The sequence below is a fragment of the Caloenas nicobarica genome, chromosome 4, assembly GCF_036013445.1.
Source record: "Caloenas nicobarica isolate bCalNic1 chromosome 4, bCalNic1.hap1, whole genome shotgun sequence".
Lineage (NCBI taxonomy): Eukaryota > Metazoa > Chordata > Aves > Columbiformes > Columbidae > Caloenas > Caloenas nicobarica.
In genome coordinates, this window is record NC_088248.1 from 21,962,560 (window position 1) to 21,988,042 (window position 25,483).

At 39.3% G+C, this 25,483-nt stretch overlaps 1 protein-coding gene across 4 annotated transcripts in view; it reads right to left on the reverse strand.

Moving 5' to 3' along the window:
- SLC10A7 (solute carrier family 10 member 7) overlaps positions 1 to 25,134 on the reverse strand; it is a 151,459-nt gene extending 126,325 nt beyond the window's left edge. For 3 of the 4 annotated variants that reach the window (XM_065633719.1, XM_065633718.1, XM_065633717.1), the window contains exons 1-4: positions 24,982 to 25,134; positions 21,253 to 21,335; positions 15,571 to 15,707; positions 11,408 to 11,483 (exon numbers count right to left, since the gene is read on the reverse strand). In XM_065633719.1, the coding sequence (XP_065489791.1) occupies positions 11,408 to 11,483; positions 15,571 to 15,707; positions 21,253 to 21,335; positions 24,982 to 25,081 (396 nt within the window). In that variant the 5' untranslated portion in view covers positions 25,082 to 25,134. Of the gene's footprint in view, positions 1 to 11,407; positions 11,484 to 15,570; positions 15,708 to 21,252; positions 21,336 to 23,626; positions 23,710 to 24,981 lie in introns of all 4 variants that reach the window. The other variant, XM_065633720.1, reaches the window with a different exon arrangement.
- Positions 25,135 to 25,483: the final 349 nt, after the last annotated feature.

Consider the following 25,483-nt stretch of genomic DNA (forward strand, 5'->3'; position numbering starts at 1 on the left):
CAACATGCAAAATGAATTTAGATCACTACAAAATATAACAACAAAAAGGTCTAGCTAAGCAAAGTCATCCAAACACTAGAAATTCAAGATTTGGGGAATTCTGTTGCAAAAATCCACACCACCTGCTAGAACAGGGAGTTTCAAAACTTCACGGAAGAATTAATAGATGTAAATTGGCAAACTAATTCAGGAAATAGACTGTTGCTCCAGAGTTAACAGCTCAAACACAGTTCAGTTCAAGCACAGTAATATCGTCTTTAGTTTATGTGCCACATAATTACCAGAATTGCTGCATTACACGACGTAGTTAGCCCATAGCTGTTGGTTTCTTTGCCAATAAGCAGTGCACTAGCTTCTTTATTTGCTCACGTATTTCTTACTAAACATCCCTTTATTATTAAAAACAAATAGATGAAGCCGGAACTACTGCATCCACCTCAATATAAAGAACATTTTTTCTTCCCCTGTATCTTGGGGAAAATTCCTTCAGAAACGTTATTTACCTTAAATTCAAGAGCTGGCTTGCAGCCCTAGTCACAAAGTACATAGCTACTGCCTCACAGTGTTAAGTGCACATCAGTGGATGATGGCACCACACTGCCAAGTGTGACCGTGGCTCCTACCACTTCCCACTTCATAGAATGGGTTTGGTTGGAAAAGATCTTTAAGATCATGGAGTCAAACCGTTAACCTAACACTGTCAAGTCCACCTCTAAACCACATCCCTAAGAGCCTCATCTGTAATATACGACTTTTAAACCCCTCCAGGGATGGTGACTCCACCACTTCCCTGGGCAGCCTGTTCCAATGCCCAACAACCCTTTCTGGGAAGAAATTTTTCCCAATATCCAATCTAAACCTCCCCGGTGCACCTTGAGGCCATTTCCTCATCTTACAGCTTCCTAATTGGGAGAAGAGACAAACGCGTGGCCTCTGCCTCACATGGTCTCGCATCCCTGGGGCTCCGCAGGAGGGCCGGAGGCAGGGCAGGATTCAGGGGCAGACAGCACAGACCTTGAGAGCTCAGGCTGAGGGTGGCAAGGGGATGCAAAATGCCAGAGAAATAAACGGTCCAGAAACATGGCTTATGATGGGGATATATACCATGAGGTACTGAATGGTTTTGCAAAGATTGTATTTAATGGTAAAACATCCTCTCCTCCATCACACAGATGAATAATCAGGGGCTGTTATGAATGTACTAATGCTCCTTTGCCAGTCTCCTGCCCCTCAAAATTTCCTAAACACTACCATCTTCTCACAGGGGCTTCCCATGCGAGTACAAGAGTTTAAGCCTCTGCTACTGGTAGTCCGAATGATGTTTGTTTCCATCCATCCTTGTTAATTTACAAGTGCCAGCAGAAGTAGCGGATTTCAGACAGAAAAGGCCATATGCACAAGGGAACACCTGCAGAAATCCTAGCTGTGCCGGAAAGCACCCAGCTGTGGGGACTGCTTGTCTGAAAAAGGCTTTCCAGAAGGCACGTGGCTTTTCTTCAGCATGTCCAGAAACAGTTTACCAGCAGCTTGCTGTTTTCAGACTTCATAACAGGGTCAATACTTTCCAGAAACTGGAGTCTAGATAATGCTTTGCAATCAGAGAAAGTGCGCTGCTGTACTGCTCTCCACATTTTTTGTCAAATACTCTAACGAATTAACAAAAATAAGTTTAACAGAAAATACAAACTGGAAACACTCCTAAAATACTCTGTCATCTCATAAGAGTTCTATAAAAACATTTTAAACAAATTTGAGCCTGTTTCTTTTTATATAAAGGAATCTAAAAATATGTTCTCTCTCTTCACACAGATGAAGTTTTCCTCATAGAATGAAAGATGCTTTCTTAACATGTATTGAATATAAACATTTGACAAATAATTTAGAAGACAGACAAAAACCTTCATTATGTTCTTTCATCATCATAATGATGAAAAATGGATAGTAAAATAAAGTTAATTTCCTTGAAAAATTGTGAAATATAAAGATACAGTAATTTAACTGAAAATCCTGCTTCATGTTCTACAGCTATGATATTGCTACAAGTCAGGAATTAATCTTGCACACCCAAAGAGGGAGTTAAAGAAAACTACTTGTAAAAATATTGATTTTGCAAGCTTGATTACTTTCTTTCCTATATATTATTATTAGCCATTAAGCCAAGATATTCATGATTAAAAAAAAATTGTGCTTGGACAGAAATAAAAACTTTCCCAAGTGAAATACTCTGAAACTTTAATTTTAACAAACAAAAAGGAGAAACAATGTAACATTATATCTTTACACACAGTGTTCAGAACTTGCACATTTCAGGAACAGTAATGCTATCCTTGACTAAATCCACTAAAGGTATTCCTAAAGGGCATTTTGTCTTCTCAACAGACACGTTTAATTTCAATTTATCTGCAATGAGCTGCAAATGTAAAAGGTATATCATACGTAAAAGGTATTTTTCAGATTTCAGAATATTAGCCACGCTGTACACATTATCATTCCAAATGTTCTTTTAATAAAGAAATACTGAATTAATGCCATTTTTGACAATCTATGTTGTTGCATATTAGCTTTTGCTGGTTTTATAAAAACATGTTTTAATTCCCAGTCACAACGCTGGGGCTACCAACAGCCGTGCTAAACCATTTGCAGTAGTATCTTTTCATGCAATAGGGTCCAGGTCCACAGAGACAGGTGAATGCATGAACGGACGTCAAAGGAACCATCTTTATTATTCATGGTAGAAAATAAACAAGCAGACAAAGCTGAATAGTTTCTGTTCTGCTGTTATCAGTGATTTAACATCAATCCTAACACATGCAATGATTAAACACTTCACTTGCTATTAAAATTAATATTAAATGAGTGTTTACTTTGTAAACCAACAGGTGAGGGACAGCAGAACCAGAACCCAGCATGGGACTGGGTTTCAGTGCCAGGAAACAACTGCAGCGCTGTGCCAAAAGAAAGTCATTAGAAAAAGACCCTTCCATTGTGAATGCTGGCATCATGCAGGCATTCAGTAGAATTAAGTCTGCATGAAACATTGCACTGCAAACAAATCAGCTGTAACTTTTTGAAGCTGTCACCTTCAGAATAATATTTCCAGTCTTTGCTGCTCTCCAAAAGATAGCCTTTCCTTTCAAAGACTGGGGGAGAACAAGTCACATACCTCCTTCGCTAGTAAAATATCTTCAATCTCTCTTTCAAACAGCCTTAAGAATTAACCATCAGAGCGTACAGAAACTGTAGATCCCACTCTCTGCAAATATTTTAACAGAATTATTACCGATTTGTTCAAACAATTAAAAATGCTTGCTTTGCATAGGTAACGCATACAGTACTCCCCGCTAAATAAAGGAAGCTCTTGCACAATATAATTTTGCACTGAATTAACCTGCAGACCAGGACAAATACAAAACCACCTTGCTTTAAAAGGCCATTTTTGTCAAGCATGAGCACAAGACGACTTGACTGTTCTGGCTTCTTTAAGCCACAAACAGCTTTCAGGGTCACTGAGTGTCCCATAGCAGACAAAAATACTCATCTCCCCAGTCAAGCACTGTAGAACAGTGCCAGCAAAGCATCTGAAAACACTTACAAAGTCTCATGAAGGACAGTCGGGCAAACATAGTTGGAAAAGCACACAGCTGTGATGATTCCAGGTAGTTTCCAGCCACAGCCCAAGCAGTTTAGCAGAATTTAAACAGGCGATTTTACAGCTTCCTAGATTATGGCAGAGCTGCTACAAGCACTCCTGATTTGAGAAGGCTGAACATGCACAGGCTGCAAGTTCAGTGTCATACATCTTACAGTTCATCAAAAGTTGCATAGTTAAGAGATTCAATATATTTTTTTGCATTTCTGTAATCTCTTCCACACAGTCTCTGCCTATCATCTCACCCTTAACTTATCAGCTCAGTGAGATAGAGGGTTTTTTGTTTGGTGGGGTTGGTTTGTTGGAGTTTTTTTGGTTTTGTTGGTTTTTGTTGGGTTGGTTTTTTTTTCCAAACTCATACAGGGATAGAGACAGGGCCCTCACAGTGACTGGTGAGGAGAGGGGAGAATGGAGATCTATTGGGTTTATACCCACAGTCCGGAGGCATCAAACACAATCCCAGGAACTCATGACAATGTGGAAAAAAAAAAAAAAAAAATCTCTCAGGCTCCCAGGAGAGTAGGAAAGGGTTTTTTTTTTTCCACTGGACGCTATATGAGCCATATGAGAGCACCCGAGTTATAGGTATTGGAACTCAGGGCCAAAACCAAATCTTTTATGGCAAGTCTCACTCAGCCACTGACACCTTATGGTAGTAAGTCAACTGCTTTGCAAAGGTGTTGGGAAAATCTGAAACTTCGTATAAACTGAAGTCAGGAGTTTTGAGGTGAGGTGCTCAAATATGGGGATTTCAGAAGTCTCGCTGCTAGCTTGAATTTGCTTCCAGTGAAGCATTCTGAACACTTTTCATAGTGGATCTGTATTAGACCTACTAGTGCTAAATTAAAGGAGAACAGTGAGAGTGGGGAAAAACCCAGAAGATTCCACAATTGCTTTGGGTTATAGAAGACTTGAGAAGATGATGAGGAACTCTAGAGATATCTAATGGACCTGCGCAACTGAGACACATTATAGTGATGAAATTCATATTGTAAGTAATAATTTGGGCTACTCCTATGTATTGATGGATATAAAAATGCACTCACCACTCAGAGAAGGAAAAAACCTTAAGTGTCAATAAATAGTTCAATAAAAACCATCTGCTCAAAGCACAGTAATGATAAAAGAAAACTCTTAGGATACATTAAAAATTAGACTGTAATACTAGAATACAGTGGGTGAATTTAATAGCACAACAGCTCCTATGTACATACAAGGCTTACACTGACACAGCTAATTCTTTATATTTGTACATGTGAAGTACAGACATTTTCCCTAAATTTGTCCTTTGACACCCACATACATTTCCCAGAGAGTTCAGTGTAGTATCTAATGGTAGAATTACATTTTCATCTAGAACTATTTCATCTGTGTGGACAGACAAAATTTATTACTTAGGAAATAACTTTTTAAAAATAATCATTATAGGTTTTTTTCCTTTTACAGTATCAAATTTTAAAACAATAGAACATAATGACTTACCCTTTCATAAACAAAACCTAAAAAAATATTAAGTGCAATTTGGAAATCAAATTTTAGACAACACTACTGTAAATTTTGACTTATATGTATAAAAGAAAACACTATATCATACAAGACAATTATACATCATGACACATATAGTTTATTTGAAGATGATGAACGATTTTGTTTCATAACGTTCATGTGTTACCTTCCAAGGGCAAACACTCCTGATACACTAGTGTAGCAGTGTATGAATCACGAACCATTAGACCTTGTTCTTCTTTTTATTCATTGTATTTTTTTAAGGTTAATGTACATGTATACACAGTTCAAAGAACTTCAGATATTTTTAGAGAAATCAATATTTTCCTGCGATTTCACAGTAGTGTTAGGGTTCACTTTTTTGTTTTTACTTAAAAAACCCACACCACTCACAAAGGAATTTTCCAGTGTTTATTTCTCAGTAAGAACTCATAAGCTCTTTATTTAAAAAAAAAAAAACACCTAAAATTATTGCATATAATTTGTTGGCAAAATGTTACTATGCTCCCTTGATTCTTTTCCAGAAATGATAGCTATTGTTCTTGTAAATTTATATTTGGGTTTATGCTCTACCTCCGCTTCAAAAAAACAAATCTAAAAGTCAATACTAGAACTCTTGCCTTACTTTGTCTAATTTCATAAATAGCTTTCTAGCTTTCTTCATTATAGTCTATTATTTTATATTTCAAAATCTTGTCTTGCACACACAACACCTTGTTTCACAAAAGACACAGCAGAACCACAAGAAACTTGCAAAAAAAATAAAACATCGCCTTGCTTAAGACATTTTGTACAAGCTACAGCTTAACTGAAAAACAAACCAACCCTCAACGGTTTTGTTGTGTATGAGACAGCACAATAGCCAAAGTGTTGTTCAATAAAATGAACTGTCTGCCACGATTTATCTGTACAATTCCATCACAGCCATTGCCTGTTATGTTACACTTTTTAAAAATGTGTCATTAAGCTGCCATAAAAGTCATCGCAAATTGTTTTTTCTCCCAAACTGATAATAGACTTATAGATCTAATTTTCAACCTCTTTTCTTCATCACTTTGATTCTTAAGGAGAGTATGACATTTGCTGTCTGAATACTTTGTAGTAATATCTAGCATCTCTACAGCATTTCTGTCTGAGGATCTCCAAGCTTTGAATAAGTTTGTCTTTAGAGCACCCTGAAATGCTGACATTTATTTGTCTCTCTCGTAGAAATAGATAGAAGCAGACTTTTAAAGAAATAGGGTTTTATAATTTCATCAAAAAACTACAAGACTTTTTGGCAAAAGTGACACAAAAAAGCCTTCAGTGCTGTCAGACACTATAACGTCATTAAAATTGCAACCCTTCGTGGCTCAACAAGAGTAAAGAACAAAAGTGAGGCCTTCTGTTTTTCATTCTGATTTTTTAACTACATGGAGTGTCCTCTTCACAAACCAAAATGCTTCCTAAGTCTTACTGATGACAGAAACAACTAAGTAAGTGAGAAAATATCACCAAATAAAAAATTAGATTGATTCCTCATGGTGTTTCCTCCTTATTTTTTGCCAGTGTACATATGAACATTTCTTTGTCCACACAGGGCCTCATATGCATCAAACCAAATTCAATGCTTGAAACTGGCTTTGCTAATAAACTAAATATATTTGCAACAAAAGCTAGGAATAGGCTTAGAAAGTCATTTGCAGAGTTAACTAATCATATAGGAAGGGCTCACAAGAGGAATGATGGAAAAAATCAGAGTGAAGGAGGAGAAACAGAGACAAGAAACGAGAGTTGAAAGAGCTGAGAACAAACCACACATCATACAGAGACCAGGGAGAGGAGTTGAAGAAATCTAAAAAATGGGTCCAAGAGTCAACAGGTGTAAATCTGTAGCCTTACTAGACAAGTCGTATTTCTGCTCATCACAGCAAGAACAGCTCCTTCCACCAGAACAAAACAAAGAATAGCCATTAATCATTTTCCTCTCCTCCAAAAGCCAAGATTTTCAGAAAGCACAGAGAGCTTACCTCCTCAACACTTACACCTCTCTTTTACCAACACTTCTCTCCATAGAATGATACTAGTCTGGATTACATAGGCAGATCTTCAGACAAAATTTTTCTCTCAACCATATATTCTTCCAACAATCACAGGCAAACATCTTACAATTCTGCATATCAGACATTTTGAATATGTGGTACCAATATCACTAGTAGTACGAAAGTTACTCTGAAGTGCTACAGAAACACTGCCTTGAACAACTAAACTCCTCTGCTGCTGCCTTTGATATCAATGGTGATATGCAAGGAAATGAGATTTGAAAAGTCTGTCTTAAGTCTCATGTAACAAGCAGTACTGAAAGTAAACTAGTCACTCCATTATTTTCTTTACAACTAGATTATTTTGTTCTTCCACTCTGCTAATAGCAACTCCGGATTTCTTGTCCATTGATTACAGAAAAAATTCCAGTACACCTATAAAATCTGCAACTAGTTTTCAGTCTGATTATCTCTTTGCTGTCTTTCCATTTTTTTCTTATAAAGCTACAAAAATCTTTTCTCCCCTATAATCCCTATGACTTCTGAAATAGGCTCTTTCCAGTTCCCTAAAACAAGCCACCCAATCACTCACACATCAGAGCTAAATGAAGATGTTAATTTTCACCTTCAAACAACAAAAGGCTTGGAAGCCTTTTGGTTTCCAAATATAATGCCTCTCCCCACGGTAACACCCCAGCTACAGCAGGCAAAGGTGCTAACTGGCTTGATTGTTTTCCCTTATTAATGGAAGGCTACTGCTGACAAAGGGCTTTTGATAAAGATTTATTTCCTCTGGAATGCACCAACCACCAAAATCAGCTCCCGCCTGCTGATCTACCAGGCATACTGCAAAGTAATACAAATGGCTAAGGTGGCAGAGTTTGGAAGGCGCATGCCTATCAGCTGCTAAGACCAGAGATTTGAAAGCAGTATAGATCACAGGGTTTGTGATCAAATCACGTACAGGAAGAAGAAACACTTATTTTTCCTTTGGACAATTTTACATTTGCACACTTGAATAACTGTTCAGCTGTTGTGTTCTTATACACGGATCAAGAAGACTTAAAGCTTAGATACATTTTTTTTATACACCATGTGTTTGAAGCATCAGGAAAACAAACACTAGTAGATTGTATAGTTGCTATTAAACCCTGACAGTTTATTATTTGTCATTTTAGATTCTTAGTTTACTTAGGTTTGTACTTACGATCTCACAACATTAACTTTTTCAATGATGAACACAGCTTAATTGGAATTCTTAGATCAGCTTTAGTGACCACATCTTCCTTAGACAACAAAACCAGAACATTTTATTTTGTGCCCTCAGGCATGTACCAAAAAAAAAAAATCCTTTTAAGATTAACAAAAATATCTTCCTTTTATCATCTCACAACCAAATTTTCTGTTTGATAGGCAGCAAAATCCCCCATCCAAGCAGCTTTTAATGACACAGACTCTCTTTCTAAGCACTTGGCCAAATACTTCACCACCACGTCCCAGAATAATAAATTCTAGCTCTTACATAAGGTTTTTCAGCGCTGATGTTCAAACACTTCACGAAGTAGCCATTATCCATTACTGCTAACCCCAGCGACATGACACCCCACTCTGTTTTACCCAAGAAGTTAATGATAGCGCTAAAAATAGAACCCATGTCTCCTCAGCCCCACTTGAGTATTACTTCTACCATAGTGTCCAGCATTTCTTTGGGAATAACCCAAGTTCAAATTGACATTCAATAGTCAGTTCTACTTAGATAAAGAAAACCTAAACCACTCTACACTGTCATAACACAGTCAACTCCCACAGCTCTCATGTGCTGTGTTTCAAGAAATCCAAAGAGGCCTTCGGACCACTCATTCAAGGTGTACCTGTACCCTACAGGAGCAGGCCACTTCTCAGAATAATCAGTTCATGGGGAGCTCCTTCACCATATTGCTTCTGAGCAAGCCCATTTATCTTGATATTGCATTATGCAGTGTAGATACACCCTCAGACAAATCAGTTTCTCTAGGTAAGGGATACACGCTTGATGAGGGAAAAGCAGCTTAAGCAGCACTATTATGAACAAATGCTCTCACAGTACAGTCTTTTATATTTCCATTTGACTCCCAGGTTTAAATTCTTCTTTGTGTATCAGATTTAAAATTAAAATGGTAAAAAGTGCATTGTTCTGCTCCTAACAGAAAAAGAAGTATATTAATGACAGCTTAGACGAAATTTCACGAGGAGGGATGAGAGGGTCTTCTACTCTGGCATGAGGAATGTGATTGGCTGTTCTTCAAGAGAAAAAATAGCAATAGTGTGAATGACAGAGAAGCATCAGATTCCAAAACCATGTTTGCATTGAAAACTTGCTCAAGTTTGACAATAAATTTGCCACACACTTTTTCTACACTGTGCATGTTTAAAGAGTATTCCTCTTTTGCATACCTTCCTAGAGCCTGACTGAGAACACTCAGTTCCCAAGACCCAATTCTTGATTCACTCCATCTCTGCTATCTGCAACTATCTGTAAAAAACACTATCAAAGTATGAATTTTTACATTACTTCAACACCAGTTTGGTACAGAAGACCTAGAGGTTCCAGCTTACTTTGTCAGTCACTTATACAATTATTTACACAAGCCTCACATGATAGAAAATTTCCATTTTTCAGCTGGTCCAAAACACACACACACCTTCACTACTCCAGAAGAACACTACCATATAAAAGTGAACTCCAGCAGTCAAGAAACTAAAACCTCTCTCTCTCTCCTGCACACAAATGTTCTATGGTATTGCCTTCAACAAACCAATCACACCTCCTTTTTTTCCAGAGGATTTTTTTGGTTGTTCTAAGGATTGGATAGATAGTGCTAACACTGGATGAATGCTCATTCAGTACTTCGTTTCATCCTCACTGTTCACTATATGGCATCTTTGTATAATTTACAGCACCTACATCTAGAATCATAACTAAAAAACTTCTCATTTCTCTGTTGCTCACTATTATGTACCCAAATTATTTCCTTATACTAATTACTCCACAGCACCTCCATCAGACAATTTTATGATTCTTGTTTTCAGGTAGCAAACCGGGAGACAGCGGCGTGCATCAGGATTGCCTGTAATTGGAGATGCTTGACTTGAGATGCTTTGGGTCTCTCTTCAGAGGATACAGCAATTAAACAGCACTTTGTCAGTACAAAGTACAACTTCAATCTATTTCAGTGCTATCATGTGTTTTCAAAGCTGACATTAATCGGTCCCAAGAGTCTGAACTCAGAAAATGAGAAGTACACAACTAATGGCCATATTTAAAAAATGTGGTTGAAGTGACTCACCCAATCTCACAGAGGAGCTCTATGGCTGAATCAAGATTTGGCTCTAACCCTCCAGAATAGCCCTAGCTTTAAAACCCATCTCTTTTTACTATTATTCTCTCCCTTCCTCACCTGTTAGGTCTCACCCACCTTCAGCAGTTACGAGGAAGGAGATCTAAAGGAAACAACCTCATTAATTAGCACTCCTGGATTAATTTCCCCCAAAATGCTGTCTACCTGGTCTTCCTGAAAATAGCAAGTGTTTTTGTGGATAGAGTATGAAATGACATCAGCACATGCCATTTTAAGGCAGAAGTATAACATGGCCAGAGTTTGAACAAAAAACTTCAATTCTGCCATTTCCTGTCTGTTGAGAACTTTATACTACGTCATCATCAGCAAACTCCACGTTCCTGGAATTTTCATTTCATGCAGTCTCATATAAGTTTTAAATTAATTTTTGTGTCACCATCATCTCACTTGCTATGTTTGCAGCTTCAAGCTTCAGGGACTCCTACTATAGGGCCTTTTAATACTAAACACCATCCAAACAACCACTGCAAGGGTAGTTTTTCACCACAAAGCTAATGGTCTATGCAATAACTAGTGCTCAGCATATAAACATCATACATTTAGGAATTACAGTGCAGCAACAAGCAGAAGTCTCCTAACACAAAATTCTATCAGAAACCTTTCTATCACCTCAGAAAACTGAGCTTCTTTCAGTTTGAGCAATGCCAGCAGATAACATATGACTACATCCCTTGTTTGAAACCAATACAAAACCCAAGTTTTAATTCTAAAAGTTTTTACAAACCACAATAGCATCACATTGTAGTCAGTGTTGTGCCACAAGTTAATCATAAATAAATATTTGTTTGAACTTCTGTTTAAAAAGAGCATTCAAGAACAAAATGAAAACTCACCTCATTTCCACCAACAGCTTTGGTTAAAATTACTGCAGAAGACACAGGAGGAGGCATGCAGCCTACTGTCTGCAAGCTAAAAACAACAGAAAGCAATGTTAAATTCCTCACATGATGCAAACACTATGCAACCTAAAACCTTAAAATACCAAATAGCTGAGTAGAAACAATCATCTTATCACCTGTGCAACCCAGTGAGTTTGCATTAGTTACAGCCCTGTACCAGCTGGCAGGATTTCTGTGCTCTTACCAACCACCACAGTGAAGAGTTGTGTCACCATCTAAAAACCTGAGCACTTAACCTCTCTGTGACTCCATTTCCCCAGCTGTAGTGCTGCATCTACCATTCACAAAGATATTTACACATCTGTCACTAAGATAACTGCATCATGTGTCCTGATGTAGTAAAGTTTGTACTGTGTTGTGAGACAACTGTAGCTATTTGGAAAAAAGAAAATAAGGATGTAAACTCCTGTTTTCTTGAAAAAGCTGTTCAGTGTTTACTGTGAAGTAGAAGAGCAAGAAGAATCGTGCTCTTCCAGATTCCCACTATACATTGTTTTTCATCAAGCTCTACCCTCAACAAAACAAAAAAAATAAAACACCCACACACAATTAAGCTTTTTGTTTCCTGAACATTAAAAGGCCATCAAATGTTTCATTTTTATGCATGTTTTCACTTCCTGTTAAAATTATCAAAAGCTTTCTCCTGCCTTTTAGAAGTCTAAAAACATTATTATCTGTCATTTTTTCCATTGTCTGTGCAGTGACAGTATCATTGTATAAAGTAAATGCTGTTGCAAAGTATGAGAAAAAATTGCGAGCTTTCTTTTGTTTTTAAAGACAGTCCACAAAAAGTGGTTATTACAAAAAATTAGTTGTATTAAATGTGTATTTAAAACCAACAAGAGCATACCATAACAGATTACAATTAAACTTGTCAGTAAATAAAATAGGCCTTCTGAAGAAAAGCTGTGTTGACTCAGAAGGAACAGTAAGGCATGAAATAAAAGAGTCTGTGAGACCCCTAAAAGCATGGAATCAACATATGTTTTCAAGCGTTATAGTTTGAGACAGTATTCTTATTCAGAACAATTAACTACTAGTGGTGAACTACTTCATACTCATAACTCTGTTACTCCATCCCTGAGAAACGCAGCATCAAAAAGCTATAGCAAACAGAAGTATTACAGCCAAACAACAGGGAGCATATTGTAGTGCAATCGATATGCTGCAAGTATACAAAAAGCTTCAATAAAAGAAACAAGTAAGTGACAAAAGTACTCAGTTTGTCAGTGACAGACACTGTGGAAAAAGGAAAGAGGCAACTGGTGTAAGCATTATATAAATCCAATCACAAAGCTGCAAGCACCACCTTGGAAGTATATAGTACCTTCAGTTTATAGTGAAGTAAGATATGGAAGCAGAGTTGTCAGCATGTAGGAGGATAAGCTCATATTGAAAAGAAAAGAAATATAGGAAAAAGAAATGGCATGGAAAGTTTGCAAATATATATGAAAATACACAGCAGACGAACACATGGCAATTCTGATGCCCATCCTCCACATCAGCTGTGATATTGTTTTCTCTCTTTTATGTAGTCTCTTCACAGTGAGCTCCTGGAACTTCTCACCTGCACTAATAAGGGGTAGATTAAGTTCAAAGTTATCCAGAGAGGTATGAAATGTGTGCAAGTGCATTCATCTCAGCTGGCAGGGATTTTCCACACTATAAGAGAAAGGTTTAATAACACAAACTCTGTGAACCCTCTCAAATCTAAAATAATAAATTTGAAATTCAAAAAAATAAAAATCATTATCAAGTTATGGTTTTAAATACTTTTCATAGGAAAAAGATTAATCTACAAAAAACCCTGGCACACACTAAATAGAAATATTTTTAATCAGGTGTATTGAAACACAAACTTGTCAACTTTTATTTCTTCCTTTGTATCAACTATACGTAACACTACCAATATACAAACAAATTCCTCTAATAGCCAACAGATTACTATAGATAAGAACCACCTGAAACATTCTACTGGTTCAGGCCATGCTCTAACCACAAACATCAGGGGTTCAAATGCTTGCTGAATGCCAATAAGTATTAATAATACCTGTTCTACTGATACATTATAGACATCTGAAGTAGGGTCCGAAGCCATATTTTTCCAGGTCTTTGTTAGGACTATCAAACAGTTCCCACTACAAGCTGTGCTAAACATGTATGATGAGGAAGTAGCTTTGCCAAAGCCTGTTTCATTCCCCGCTGTTTTCATTAGGGTACTTTGGTGTTTCCAGGATATAAAAGCTACAGCTATGGTGCATTAGGATGAATCTCTGGTTACACAGAGCATCCAAGGAACAGGGAGCTCCTCACATCTGCTCCTCACTCTCCTTTCACGTAGCCATATAGGGACAAGCAAGTACCTGCTTTAAAATGTGTTATCCTAGAATTGGGATGGAGCTCAGCCTCTTCTGCATCTGCACAGCACTGAAGGTACAGCTCCCAGCAGGCTCCCTTTGCAGTGGATGCCTACAGAGCTACACAATGGCTGCTACTCTGAGAGTGTCCTGAACAGCAGTATTTATCAAGAAATCACTATTTCAAACAAACATGATAACCCTCATTAAACTCCCCAATATGACCATTCTTTGAATGAAGTCTCAATAAAACACAGTTATGCACTGAAAGATAAAACATGGCCAAAACAAGTAGCACTCAAGGAGCAAGTGCTTGCAAGGCAATTTGAAACATGCAGAAAGATATTAGCAGACTAGTAAAATGCAGACATGCCTTCATGAAAAATGAGGCTGGTTTAGGGTGATACACATACATGTGTGTCGTCTTTTTAAAAAACACGTACATATGTAGTTTTACACTCAGTTTCACAGGTGTGCATGTATATACATCTGCATGTAACAGATCACATGCCTGAAATACTAAGAACCAAAGTGGCATAAGAGGCATAGGAAAGAAAGGATAAGAAGTGCTGCAAGGAACAAAAAGCACGAAAGTCTCTTGCCCCCTCCACTTTGGCAACTGAGACTCCCATGGATTAGGAGGGAATTTTGGCTAACTGTGGAAAATCATGTCTCTGTTCCAGCTGAGAAAAAACTTCACAATAAAGGATAACCTTTACTATGAACAGCCGAATGCAAGTGGACATTGTAATACAAGCTTGTTATTTCCTTGATGTACTAATACTGTTAAGCAAAACAGTGCTAACTTTTAAATTATGTCTCAATTTCACCTTCTCAGTATCATTTGGAGCACTTCACACTCAGTGGAACACCTGGAGAAGCCTCTTAAAAACAAAATGAAACACTCTTTTAGGTTTAGGCCCTGTAAAAATGTATACAGGAGCAGCTTTATCATTACACTTTTAATAGAGGGAACTCTACCCAAGCAATGTTTCACCAAGCAGTAAGAAACAATGGGGATTCTTTGAGTAGTTTTCTAAAATAATTCAATTTTTTGCATTCAAACATTCCAGTAGAGCTGCATGGTGCTAGGTATTTACCTTTGATTCTGAAAAAAGCTTTTTATTTTTTTCATAACATCTATCACTACTGCACTGTCAATACAGCTTTGGAAGCACAACTTGGCAGAGTAAACTAAAGTTTTAAAACACATTGTTTTCATGGTAACATAGCTTCTGCTTATCTCAAAGTTCTCCTCCTACAAAAACTTCACTCTTTTTAATATTTTTTCCCAAAATTTAGCTAGGAGAAGATACTGAACCCAAATCCGGCCACATGCAAGAGATGCTCAATACAGACTGTTTAAAAACAAAATGGAACACCAGTATGTTGCATACACCGTATTTATCCACCAACTTATGTTTTTCCTTCAGCATTCCCTTTCTTTCCTCCCTCTTGAGACTCAGCACAGCACTTCAGCTGTCTTTTGTGAAAGAGCAAGTTAACCTGTTGCAAGCTCCCTACATACGAAATTAATTGACCCAACTTTCTAAAAATGAGACCAGGTTCCTGAAAGGATAATCTTGTGCGTGTACTGTGTTTTCAACAGCAAAATGCTGAAGCACAAAAACAACTGGCAAAATTGTTCACAATATAAGTCTTAAAACACCCATTGCAGGATAAGCAGCCCTTTAAGAAGGCAGCTAGAAATATAATTCACTCCATTATGCTTAAACATACCCTTTTAAAAGCCATTCATTTATAGGTGTGATTGATAATAGCTGAAGAAAAAGCCATATCGCTGTTGGGAAGAACACAAGTGTAAAAATCTGGACAAAAAGGTGTAGTTTCACATGCATCAAAGCACTTGTCAGCTCCTGCAAAAGAAAAAGAAGAGAGGAAGTTGCAGTCATACCAGCTGAAGTTAAGATCATGTTTGTGCTTTTAAAATTAGGATCATCTTTATAATACAAAGAGAGTGCAAGTCAAAAAGGCACCTTTAGGGATCATCTGATCTCCTCTTTAATAATGAAGTACATCCAGACAACATAAAAGCTGTGTCTGCTCCTGGGCATTTTTCCAAAAGAATTGTCCACCACTTCAATGATGGTGTAGCTCTCATAACGGCAGCTTTTCAGCAGGCAGCTGTAGCACTTTATCACTGCTTCAAAACCTGTGTTAACTATGCTGATGGCCTATTTACTTTATTGACTGCTGATATTAAGAGGAAGGGAAACTTGTAGTGTCCCCGTGATTTCAGGTTTCTCTAGTCTAAAGAGAGCAACAAACTGTGCTTCTTATTTATGCCATGAAAAAAGGATGCTTACATCACAAACTGTCAACATCTCTGGTGAGTTTTTTTAAGGAAAGACTAACGAATGTAAAAAGCAAGGTAATCTGTAGCAGATTTTGTTCATTTATTGTATCAACAGATAGGAAATTCACAGAAAAAAATTAGGCTGATGAAGAATAGCAAAGAAAGAATACCAAGACCATAACCAGCTAACAACAACTAAGCCACAAAATTCAGAGAAATAAGGTGCAAAACACCACTGGAGACTGAGAAAAAAGATAATCATTTTAGTGTCTTTCCTCAAAGGCAGTAAGAGCACTCCAGAGAGGTGATCAAGTATATACACAATATACTCTTTAGTTAGCTAAGTGCCTCTCTGTTTCTGTCTTTTTGGGCACTCCAAGGATCTTCCACATAGTTTTTCAGTACAAGGAAAGCAGCTTATACATTTCGGCTCATTTCAACTCTCATAGGTTAGGAAGAAAAAAATCCTTTTCCTCTCTCTCAAAATAACTTGCACTCTTTTGAAGTAAACAACACAAGAGGAAAAGTAGTGATGGTACTTTTAGTCAAAATGTAATTTGCTAGGATTCTCCAGCTATCTGACATGCTAGATGCATTAAAGTAAAATAAATAAAAATGTCATTTCCATGTACAATAATGCAGCAGCCAATCTTCAAATGCCACCCTCTCTGAGCTTCAAAACAGTTGAACTTTTATGAAACACAACCAAATACTGCATTTTCAACTATCCAAATGTACACTAATGTAATTATACATCTGGAAATACCAGCAATTGAGCATCGTGTCCTTTTTTATATTACTAAAAGAAGTAAAGTATCCCCCAAATTTGGGTTAGGGAAAAAAACTTCCGTAAAAAATACACATCTGTTCTTAGCCTATTCTTAAAGTTGTAGAAAACATGGACTTGAAATGTACCAGAAAATTATAATTGCATTCAGTGCTCAGTTAACTGAATGAAGCAACTTTTTGTAGTGGGTTTTTCAGTTTTTGTGTGTGGGTTTTTGGTTTTGTTTGGGTTTGTTTGGTTTTTGTTTGTTTGGGTGGGAGGTTTTGTTGTTGGTGGTTTTTTTTTTTTTAAAAAAAAAAAAAGCAAGCTCTCAAGCAGGCTAGTTTCACTCTGCATGAAAAAACAGGCTTTCTTCACATATAACCCATCACAGTATAGCATTGGGAATAGCTTCGCTGTAGTGCTACTTCATCTTATCTCAAAAAGAAAGCACAAATTAAAAAGCTAGTAGTAGAAACACACCCTGTGTGAGAAAAGATACCTGTAAATTCCTATATAAACGGATACAATCTAAAAGTAAATAATACAATTGAGAAAAATCAAAGCCAGTGACTTCTTTCAGCCCCCAATTTCCTAGTTGACCAATCTCTGAAGGCACCCTAACCTAGGCACCATCACACATACAGAACTGTGGACAGTGGAACGAATGGCATCATACAAAACATGGCATTCTTTCAGTATCTCACAGTTACTGCCCATTTTCCCTTTTAAATTAATATTTTTAAAATTGGAAAATGTCTTAAAAACAGATGATTTGAAGAAAACTGTGTGACACTTTCAAAAGCAAAATCCAAGACAAAAACTTGGGAAAGGCCAGTTACAGCTTCCAGAGAACAAGGAAGGCGCTTACAACATAGCCAACCTATCACATGAAGGAATGTCGTACTAGTGGAACAGGCCTTTGTGGATCTAAATTACCAGTCGTTAAAATGTCTCCAGTGATTGTCTTTTAAAATAGTTATTCCGTAGACTGCATTATCATAGAACAAACACTGAAGCAAACAGTCTTCACCCTCTTCAGCAATCTACAAGGGCTTGTCCAAAAACATGTCCTGTCACAATAGCCCTCAAAAAAGCAGAAATCTCAGAAATGTTACTGGAAGCTGCTAGTTATGACTCAGTTTCTGCACACAAAGTAGAACACGTTACCTTGTCTTTCCCAGTATTTCAGACCTTTCAGAGAGCTTATCCAAGCCCCTCACTGGTCAGTGTGGGTCTCTGTTGCCATCCAGTCATGCTGAGATGGTCACAGCAGGACTCCTCTGGGCAAATACCCACACAGAGCAAACAGTGTTTTCAGTGGCTTACCGAATTCGTCATTGAAATGGGTAACTCAAACATGTGATTTAATTTCTGGGGCCCTACAGGAGGTATTTCCTTTAAAAGAGCAAGTTATCCAGTCACTGAAAACTGAAAGAGCATTATATGAAGGTGCAATCAAATGTTCTTGTCATTCCTGGATACAGACTATTTCTACAAATGTAAGAGGACCTCAGTCACCTCTAGATTTGAAAAGGTAACGAGGCCAGGCACAGACAGGCTGTCCCTGAACACCGCCAATTATTTTGTGAAATGCTTACTGAATGCATGTTAGCGACTTTTTTGAGCATGCACTTTCACAGCAGGCAAAACCAGCAGTGTAACCTTAAAAGAGCATCAGTTTTTTCTAATCTTGTCAGACTTATCAGAAGCCCTCCATTAATAAATTAACAGGTAGAACAGCTGACACACAGGTCAACAACTAAGAAAGATAAAAGCAGAAACAACTTACTTTGCAATCTAATAAAAATAGATATTTACTGACTAACAACACCAACTTTCGGTTGTGCCTTAAACAATTAAAACATGCCCCAAAGTATTTTAATAACATCATGAGCTGGTTTCCTAACATGTTTAAGGATTGTTTTTCACATACATTTTAGAAAGTAATAGCACAGGGTACAATGAGTGAAATGCTTTTCTTCCTCTTCATCTTCTACCCCCATGGCAGAAATTCAGGAAAGGCTTAGCTTCCTGATGGAACATAAAGCTGGATGTACAGCACCAGTCCTAGCTGACGCTTCCAAAATAGCTAGCTAGCTGTCATAAGCATCAGGTCCTGTAAAAACTTCATTTACATCAATATACTGCTTTTAGAATCACAGATGAAAGAAAGTTATGCAAGCACCAAGAGGGACATGACACATTGCTGAAGAATCTGTCAGTCTAGTCACCTTACCTGGAAGAGGTTAGATGTCCACTACCATTGAAAGTCTAACCAAGACTTTGATAATGCTGCTTATTTCACTCTCACTCACAGTAGCTTTGAAATTACAAAGCTTCGAGGACCCAAATTAGTGAAAGGGGAAGTTTTACATTTTTTCCCTCTGCATGCAAAGATTCCTAATCCTGAAAGTAGAAAACTCCACTCCATTAGTAGTACTCAGGCTTTGTGTTTCAGGTCCTCTTCTCTGTGGAAGAAAGTGCCTCTCCACAGTCCCTTTCCATTAGGATGAATTACTGTCCCAGGCAAATAGATAACGTGGTTCTTCCTGCTTCCCCATAAGACCACAAGACTCTAAATAGCTGCTACAGATTTGACTGAAGTTATTCACTTCACTTATACCATGCCTCAGCAGAACTAGAGGCCCTAGTGCCAGAACCACCTGCAGACACAGAAAGAGATGACTGACATCAATTCAGACACCACCTCCATTTGGAACTTTATCACCAAGATACAGGTACAGAAACTTTGTTTTGTTGAATGCATGCTGTTCATTCAAATCACAGTCGGCTGAGAAGATAACGTATTACTGGACAATACAATCATTATTTTAGGCATTAGTATCATGCAACATATGAGTTACATCACCTCTTAGCACAGCTAATAGTGTAGAAGGAATCAAGAAACTAGACCAGCAGACATGCAGTGTTTTCCTTCAGCTCTGGTTGCTCCTTCTGTTCTTGGCATGTAGCCATAATTTCCTTTCTCCATGCCTCCTCTACACATCACTAAGAGGTTTTCCCATTGATCTCTTCTTACTCCTAGATTGTTCCTCTTTGAAAAGTGTGCAACACAATATGTACAACAAGTTTCAATATCTGTAACATGCAAAGTGTAGGCACTTCTAGTCCACCTGTCCACAACAATATCCTATAAGAAAAGATTGCCAAGACTCAGTACCTGTATATTGGCCTTGCATCTGCAGAGGAACCCTTCTGTGTTGCTACCATCTGCTCTCCTGTGTATACCAATGAGGTAACTTAAAGTCACCAGACCTTTGCTTGCTTAAATCCTGTAGTGACTAGCCTACACAGTTTCACTTACAGAGGAGACTAGCAGGCGAGATGAACGAGAGAAGAAGAGAGAGCTCATATCTCTCTGTGAAAGGTAAAGGGCCTGGAGAACAAATCTTATGAGGAGCAGCTGAGGGAACTGGGGCTGTTTAGCCTAGAGAAAAGAAGGCTCAGAGGAGATCTTATCACTCTGCAACTACCTGAAAGGAAGTTGTAGCAAGGTGGGTGTCAGTCTCTTCTCCCAAGTAACAAGTGATAGGACAAGAGGAAATGGCCTCAAGTTGTGCCCAGGGAGGTTTACATTGGATATTAGGAAAAGTTGCTTCACTGAAAGGGTTTATCAGGCATTGGAACAGGCTCCCCAGGGAAGTGGTCGAGGTCTCTGGAGGTGTTTAAAAGGCGTGTAGATGAGGTTCTTAGGGACATGGTCAGTGGTGAACTTGGAAGTGTTAGGTTTAGAGTTGGACACAATGATCTTAAAGGTTTTTTTCAACGTAAATGACTCCATGATTCTATGATCTTCTCTTCGTGTCCTACAGAGGCATGAAGATTCCACACAGCCTCTCTCTGCCTAGTTCCCTATGAAGTTCTGCTTTAGAATTCACACAGTTTTCTGGCCTGTGTCTCAACTAAGCAGTGCAGAAGCCAAGGGTAGCAGAAGGCAGGTGCTAGCATTCTCCTGAGTCTTACTCTGGTTTAGGTTTGGAACATATCCAGGGTGTAGATCCAGTCTCAAAATTGTGCACAACACTTCCATTTAGTCAAAGCCCTGCAAAGTCAAGCAACCCACTCTCTATAGATGGGTGAAATTTATTCATGCTCTCCTTCTTATCATGTTCACTACTTTGTGAAGAATTTTCTGAAATCAAGGAGAGGTTATTCCATAAATATATAATATTTATCTTCTCTTGTTAACCATAGTTAACCCAGCATGAACGACAACAGCATAGTAATGAAATATTCCAATTACATTTAATTTGATCAAAACCAACACAAAATGTTTAAAGTGAAAAAATAATTAAGCAAAGAAAAATTACAGTACCTCAGTTTTTAAGGAGAGTCCACTGTTAAAGAATATAGCTGAAACAGCAATGTAAGTTATGGTAATTTCTGGTTTCAAGGGTCCTAAAAAATACAGACAGAGAACAAAGTCAGCTACAGTCATAGAGTTAATGATATGCATATATCACATCAAAGTAAATGAGAATATTTAGAAGAATACCTGGATAAAATCTAATTAAAGTAGCCTTATTTAAAAGTGTGGTGTTTCTATTAAGTTACAGAAAGCATGCTATTCATTTTTAAATAAAACCAAACCAGTGAGTGGAGAGCAAGTTACGATGTCACACAGATTTGTTTGCTGTGATTACAGGCCACTGGGAGCTAATAAGTAAATTCTGGAAATGTGAAAAAAAGCAAGTTTCCAGAGCTTTTCTCTGTCATCACGGTACCCACATAGTGTCAGCAAACTCAAAACTAATAGCTGCCTGCCCTACAAGGCCATTGACATCATTCACTTATCTACCTCTCACTTCTTCCCCCACAACACATACACCTGTCTAGCTACCTCCACAGAGGAAACAAAATCATACCTTACAATTATTTCCTTGGGACAATACAATTCTGCATCATTCCCCCACAACAGCGCTATGGCAAAATGGTTCGTTCCAGCCCTACAATAACACATTTCAGACACACTGCTGCCGTGAGATCAGCAAGAGCAGATGCCTGCACCTCCACGGGTTCCACTGTGTTAAGGCTTACATTTGTATTTATTTATATACCTTTTTTTCAGGGAGAATAAAATAAAATACTTTTTACACTCCTATAAAAATGATAATCTTAATCCACTTTGCCTTCAAAGACACCAAGTGCAAAATGTATATACTAATTTTTTTTCACAAGCATTCAGTCAGTTATTTTATTAGGAAGAAAAGATTAGCAGTCTACTTAGGAGCAAAGTAATATCCTAACTCTGTAAGTGACAGTAAGTTGTCATGGGCAAAACTGCAGCGGCAAACAAGCGAGCCTTTACTCAACACTCCAGAAGAGAAGATCCTTTCTGCTCTCAGATGAATGATACATTGATGGTCACACTGGAGCGAGGTCAGTGATCCTTAAATTAAAGGGATTTGATCATATACCAAGTCTACTCAAATTTGCATCTTAAGTCATTTAAACCCAAATCCTACTCTCAGAGAGGACTCTGATGAGACAATAAAACTGTGTGTGATAAAGACAAAACCAAAACCAGACAACCCATATGAAGCATAAAGTAAAAATAAGCCAGGAAATGCAAGAGTTAAAATTGCAACAAAGCACATGGCTAGTTGCAAAATTATGGCATGTTAACTGAATAGCCAGGAGAAAAAAAAAAAAAAAAAGAAAAAAGAAAAAAGAATACATATAGTTATACAGAAAAATATATCATTTTAATAGACAGATAATTATATTTTTTTTCTAATCTTTTAGAAGATTAAGGCATATATGTAAATGCACATACACACTGGGCACACAGGCAGTTGGTTGGTTAGTCTGGCTAGGACAGAGGTTCTTCCAGGACTCGTTTTTTCTATCCTAGGGATTTTCACTGAGCTACCTGAACTCCTTCACACAGGAGAAGCCTCTACCACTAGAGCAGTCACAGGTTCATGCAGCACAAGGAACTCTGGTCAGAACAGAGCCTCTCCATCTCTTGTGCAAAAGACTGTTCAGGAAAGCTCTTTTCACAAAGAAACTAAATAGGCTCATTCATCAAATAGGAAAACACACAAAAAGGGCTTGGCTTATGCCCTGAAGGTGGCAACAGCACAAATCTCTGTAAGCTGTGTCACAATAATCTACTGGTATAGATACTGGACCATCCATACCATTCAGTAAAGCCCTGCAAATTACAGTGCATGGTTTTGTCAGCTGGAAGATGACAAACTAATTTTTTTTTCATATGCTGATATTTCCCGTCCTCCACCTTTTTCTTTTTTTTTCCCGGTTTTAAAATGAGCACTGAGATCACATAGCTACAGAAGAGGGATAGCACTTTGGGGAACACACACTCACGAATTTCCATCAATGCTCATGAGATTTTTTTCAAGCTAGTTGTCCCAGGAACAATACCATGTCAATGTTTGACATATCTTTGCAGTAGAATAATTAAATGAAGTGCTCCACCATAAAATGCAGGAAGTAAGCTGAGGAAAAAAATCTCTCTTATTCTAGTTAAAAGGATCTCCCAGATTGCTGCTAACAATTAGCATGACAATCAAACCAAAAAGGGATAAACCACCCGATACTATCCATTTAAAGTTGTCTTTAAGATCTGCACAATCTTTCAAGAAGCTCCTTGTGGGTCCTGTTCACCTATGCAAAACAGCACACGGATGTTAGAAGGGATCCTTGCACAGCAGGAATTTGCCTACCCTGAGCTCCACGAAGCACTGGAGCCTTAGCTGCCACAGAAAATATTCACAGACATTTTTAATTCACTTTTTTCCCCCAGAACCTAAGGGAGGGAAAAAAAAAGTTGGCTACTCAGTGAGAAGCTGTCTATCCTTAAAATTCAGCTCTGTTAAGAAAAAAAAGAAATTATGCACATAAAAGCACAACTAGATTATTCTTTCCCTCCCATAACATGGAATTGCTAAATGAATTATATTGTCCTACATTCTTTTCCTTAAACCTTCAGAGTTCTTGAAGATGGCGAACATCTGGAACCGACCTTACAACAGAAACTAATCAGAAGACACTGCCAGCACATACACTTAAAGATACACTGTTTACACTGTTTATTTCAAAGTAACACTGGGTATTTCATTAACTCGTGTTAGAAGAAACTTACCAGACTTCAACATATAGAAAAGGACCGATCTGTCTTCTGATTTGTTTACTGTGAGCACTTAGCACCGTTTTGCACACAATAATTTTTGCTGTTTTCCCTCATCTTTCATGAGGAGGTAAAACAGGACCAAAAAGAAAACTAGCTTTAAAATACAAGTATGTTATTATAAAGTAAACAAAAAAAAACCCCACATCTGGCTTAAATACAGCCCCTGAAATTTTAACATACTATACATTAGGCTACAGCTCTCGAGAAGCTTGCAGATGGCAGACACTGAACTGAAATAACTTTATGTCCTTCTTAGAGTTCTTGAAGTTACCACTTAACAGCAGTACATTCAAAGCAAGTTGCTACTCAGTTTTCATTACTACTAATCCAAAAAGAGCAGGATATCATTCGAGCACCTGGTGCAGTGCCTAGCAAAGCTACACATGGGAAGCCACCTCGAAATACTTCTTGGCTACGTAAGAAACAGCGACTGCCTAACAAGCCGAGGCGAGGAGCTGCACCCTGCCGCTCGCCCTCCCGAACCCCTCGGGAACTCCAGTTTCAAAGTTTCTGAGCGGACGCCCCTGATGGCCGAGGGGCACCCGAGCGAGTCTCGGCATCCCCGGCGGCAAAGCCACCGGCACCCTCCGCCCGGGGTGCCTGCAGAAAGGCCCGCAGACCCTCCCCTGCCTCCAGCCGCCGGGCGGCTCGCTCCCCGCCCTGCCGCCGGCACCCGGCCCGACCCCGGGCAGCGCCGGGCCCGGCCCGCACGATCCAACCCCGCCGTGGGGTCAGCGCTGGCCGGCGGCAGCTGACAAAGTACCGCCGGGCCCCGCAGAGCGCCGGGGCTCTCGGGCGGCGGCTCCGGAGACCCCTGCAGGCGCCCCCCGCACCGCCCGCCCAGCTGCCGGGGCAAAGCGGCCGCCGCGGGGCAGCGGCCGGACTCACCCCCTTTGACGCCGACGGCGGGCTCCAGCCGCGCCACCGCGATGACCAGTACGATGCCGAGGATGAACCACTCCTTCCGCAGGCGCTCCAGCAGCCCCATGGCGTGGCCCGCCGCCCGGCCCGGTGCGGCGCAGCGCCGGGGCGGGGTGCAGCCCCACCGCCCGCCGGCAGGACCAGCCCGATCCGCTGACAGGAAAAGTCTCACCCACTGCCGCCATCACTACCACGCACCTCCTAATAGACACGCAGCCGCCGCGACTGCCCACAGCGCCGGTCCCCTTGTCGGCGTCGGTCGCCCCCGCCGCGGCCCCGCGCTGCATCCCCGCGCCGAGGCGGGGGCGCCCGTGTGCCACCGCGAGTCGCGGTGACACGGGAGCTGGCGGGGGGGAGTGGAGGGGAGCGACGACGCCGCCGTTGCCGCCGTCGCCGCCGTGCGGGTCGGGGAGCGCGGCTGCAGAGCCGGTCCCGGCGAGCGGCGCGGCCCCCGCGAGCGCGGAGCTCG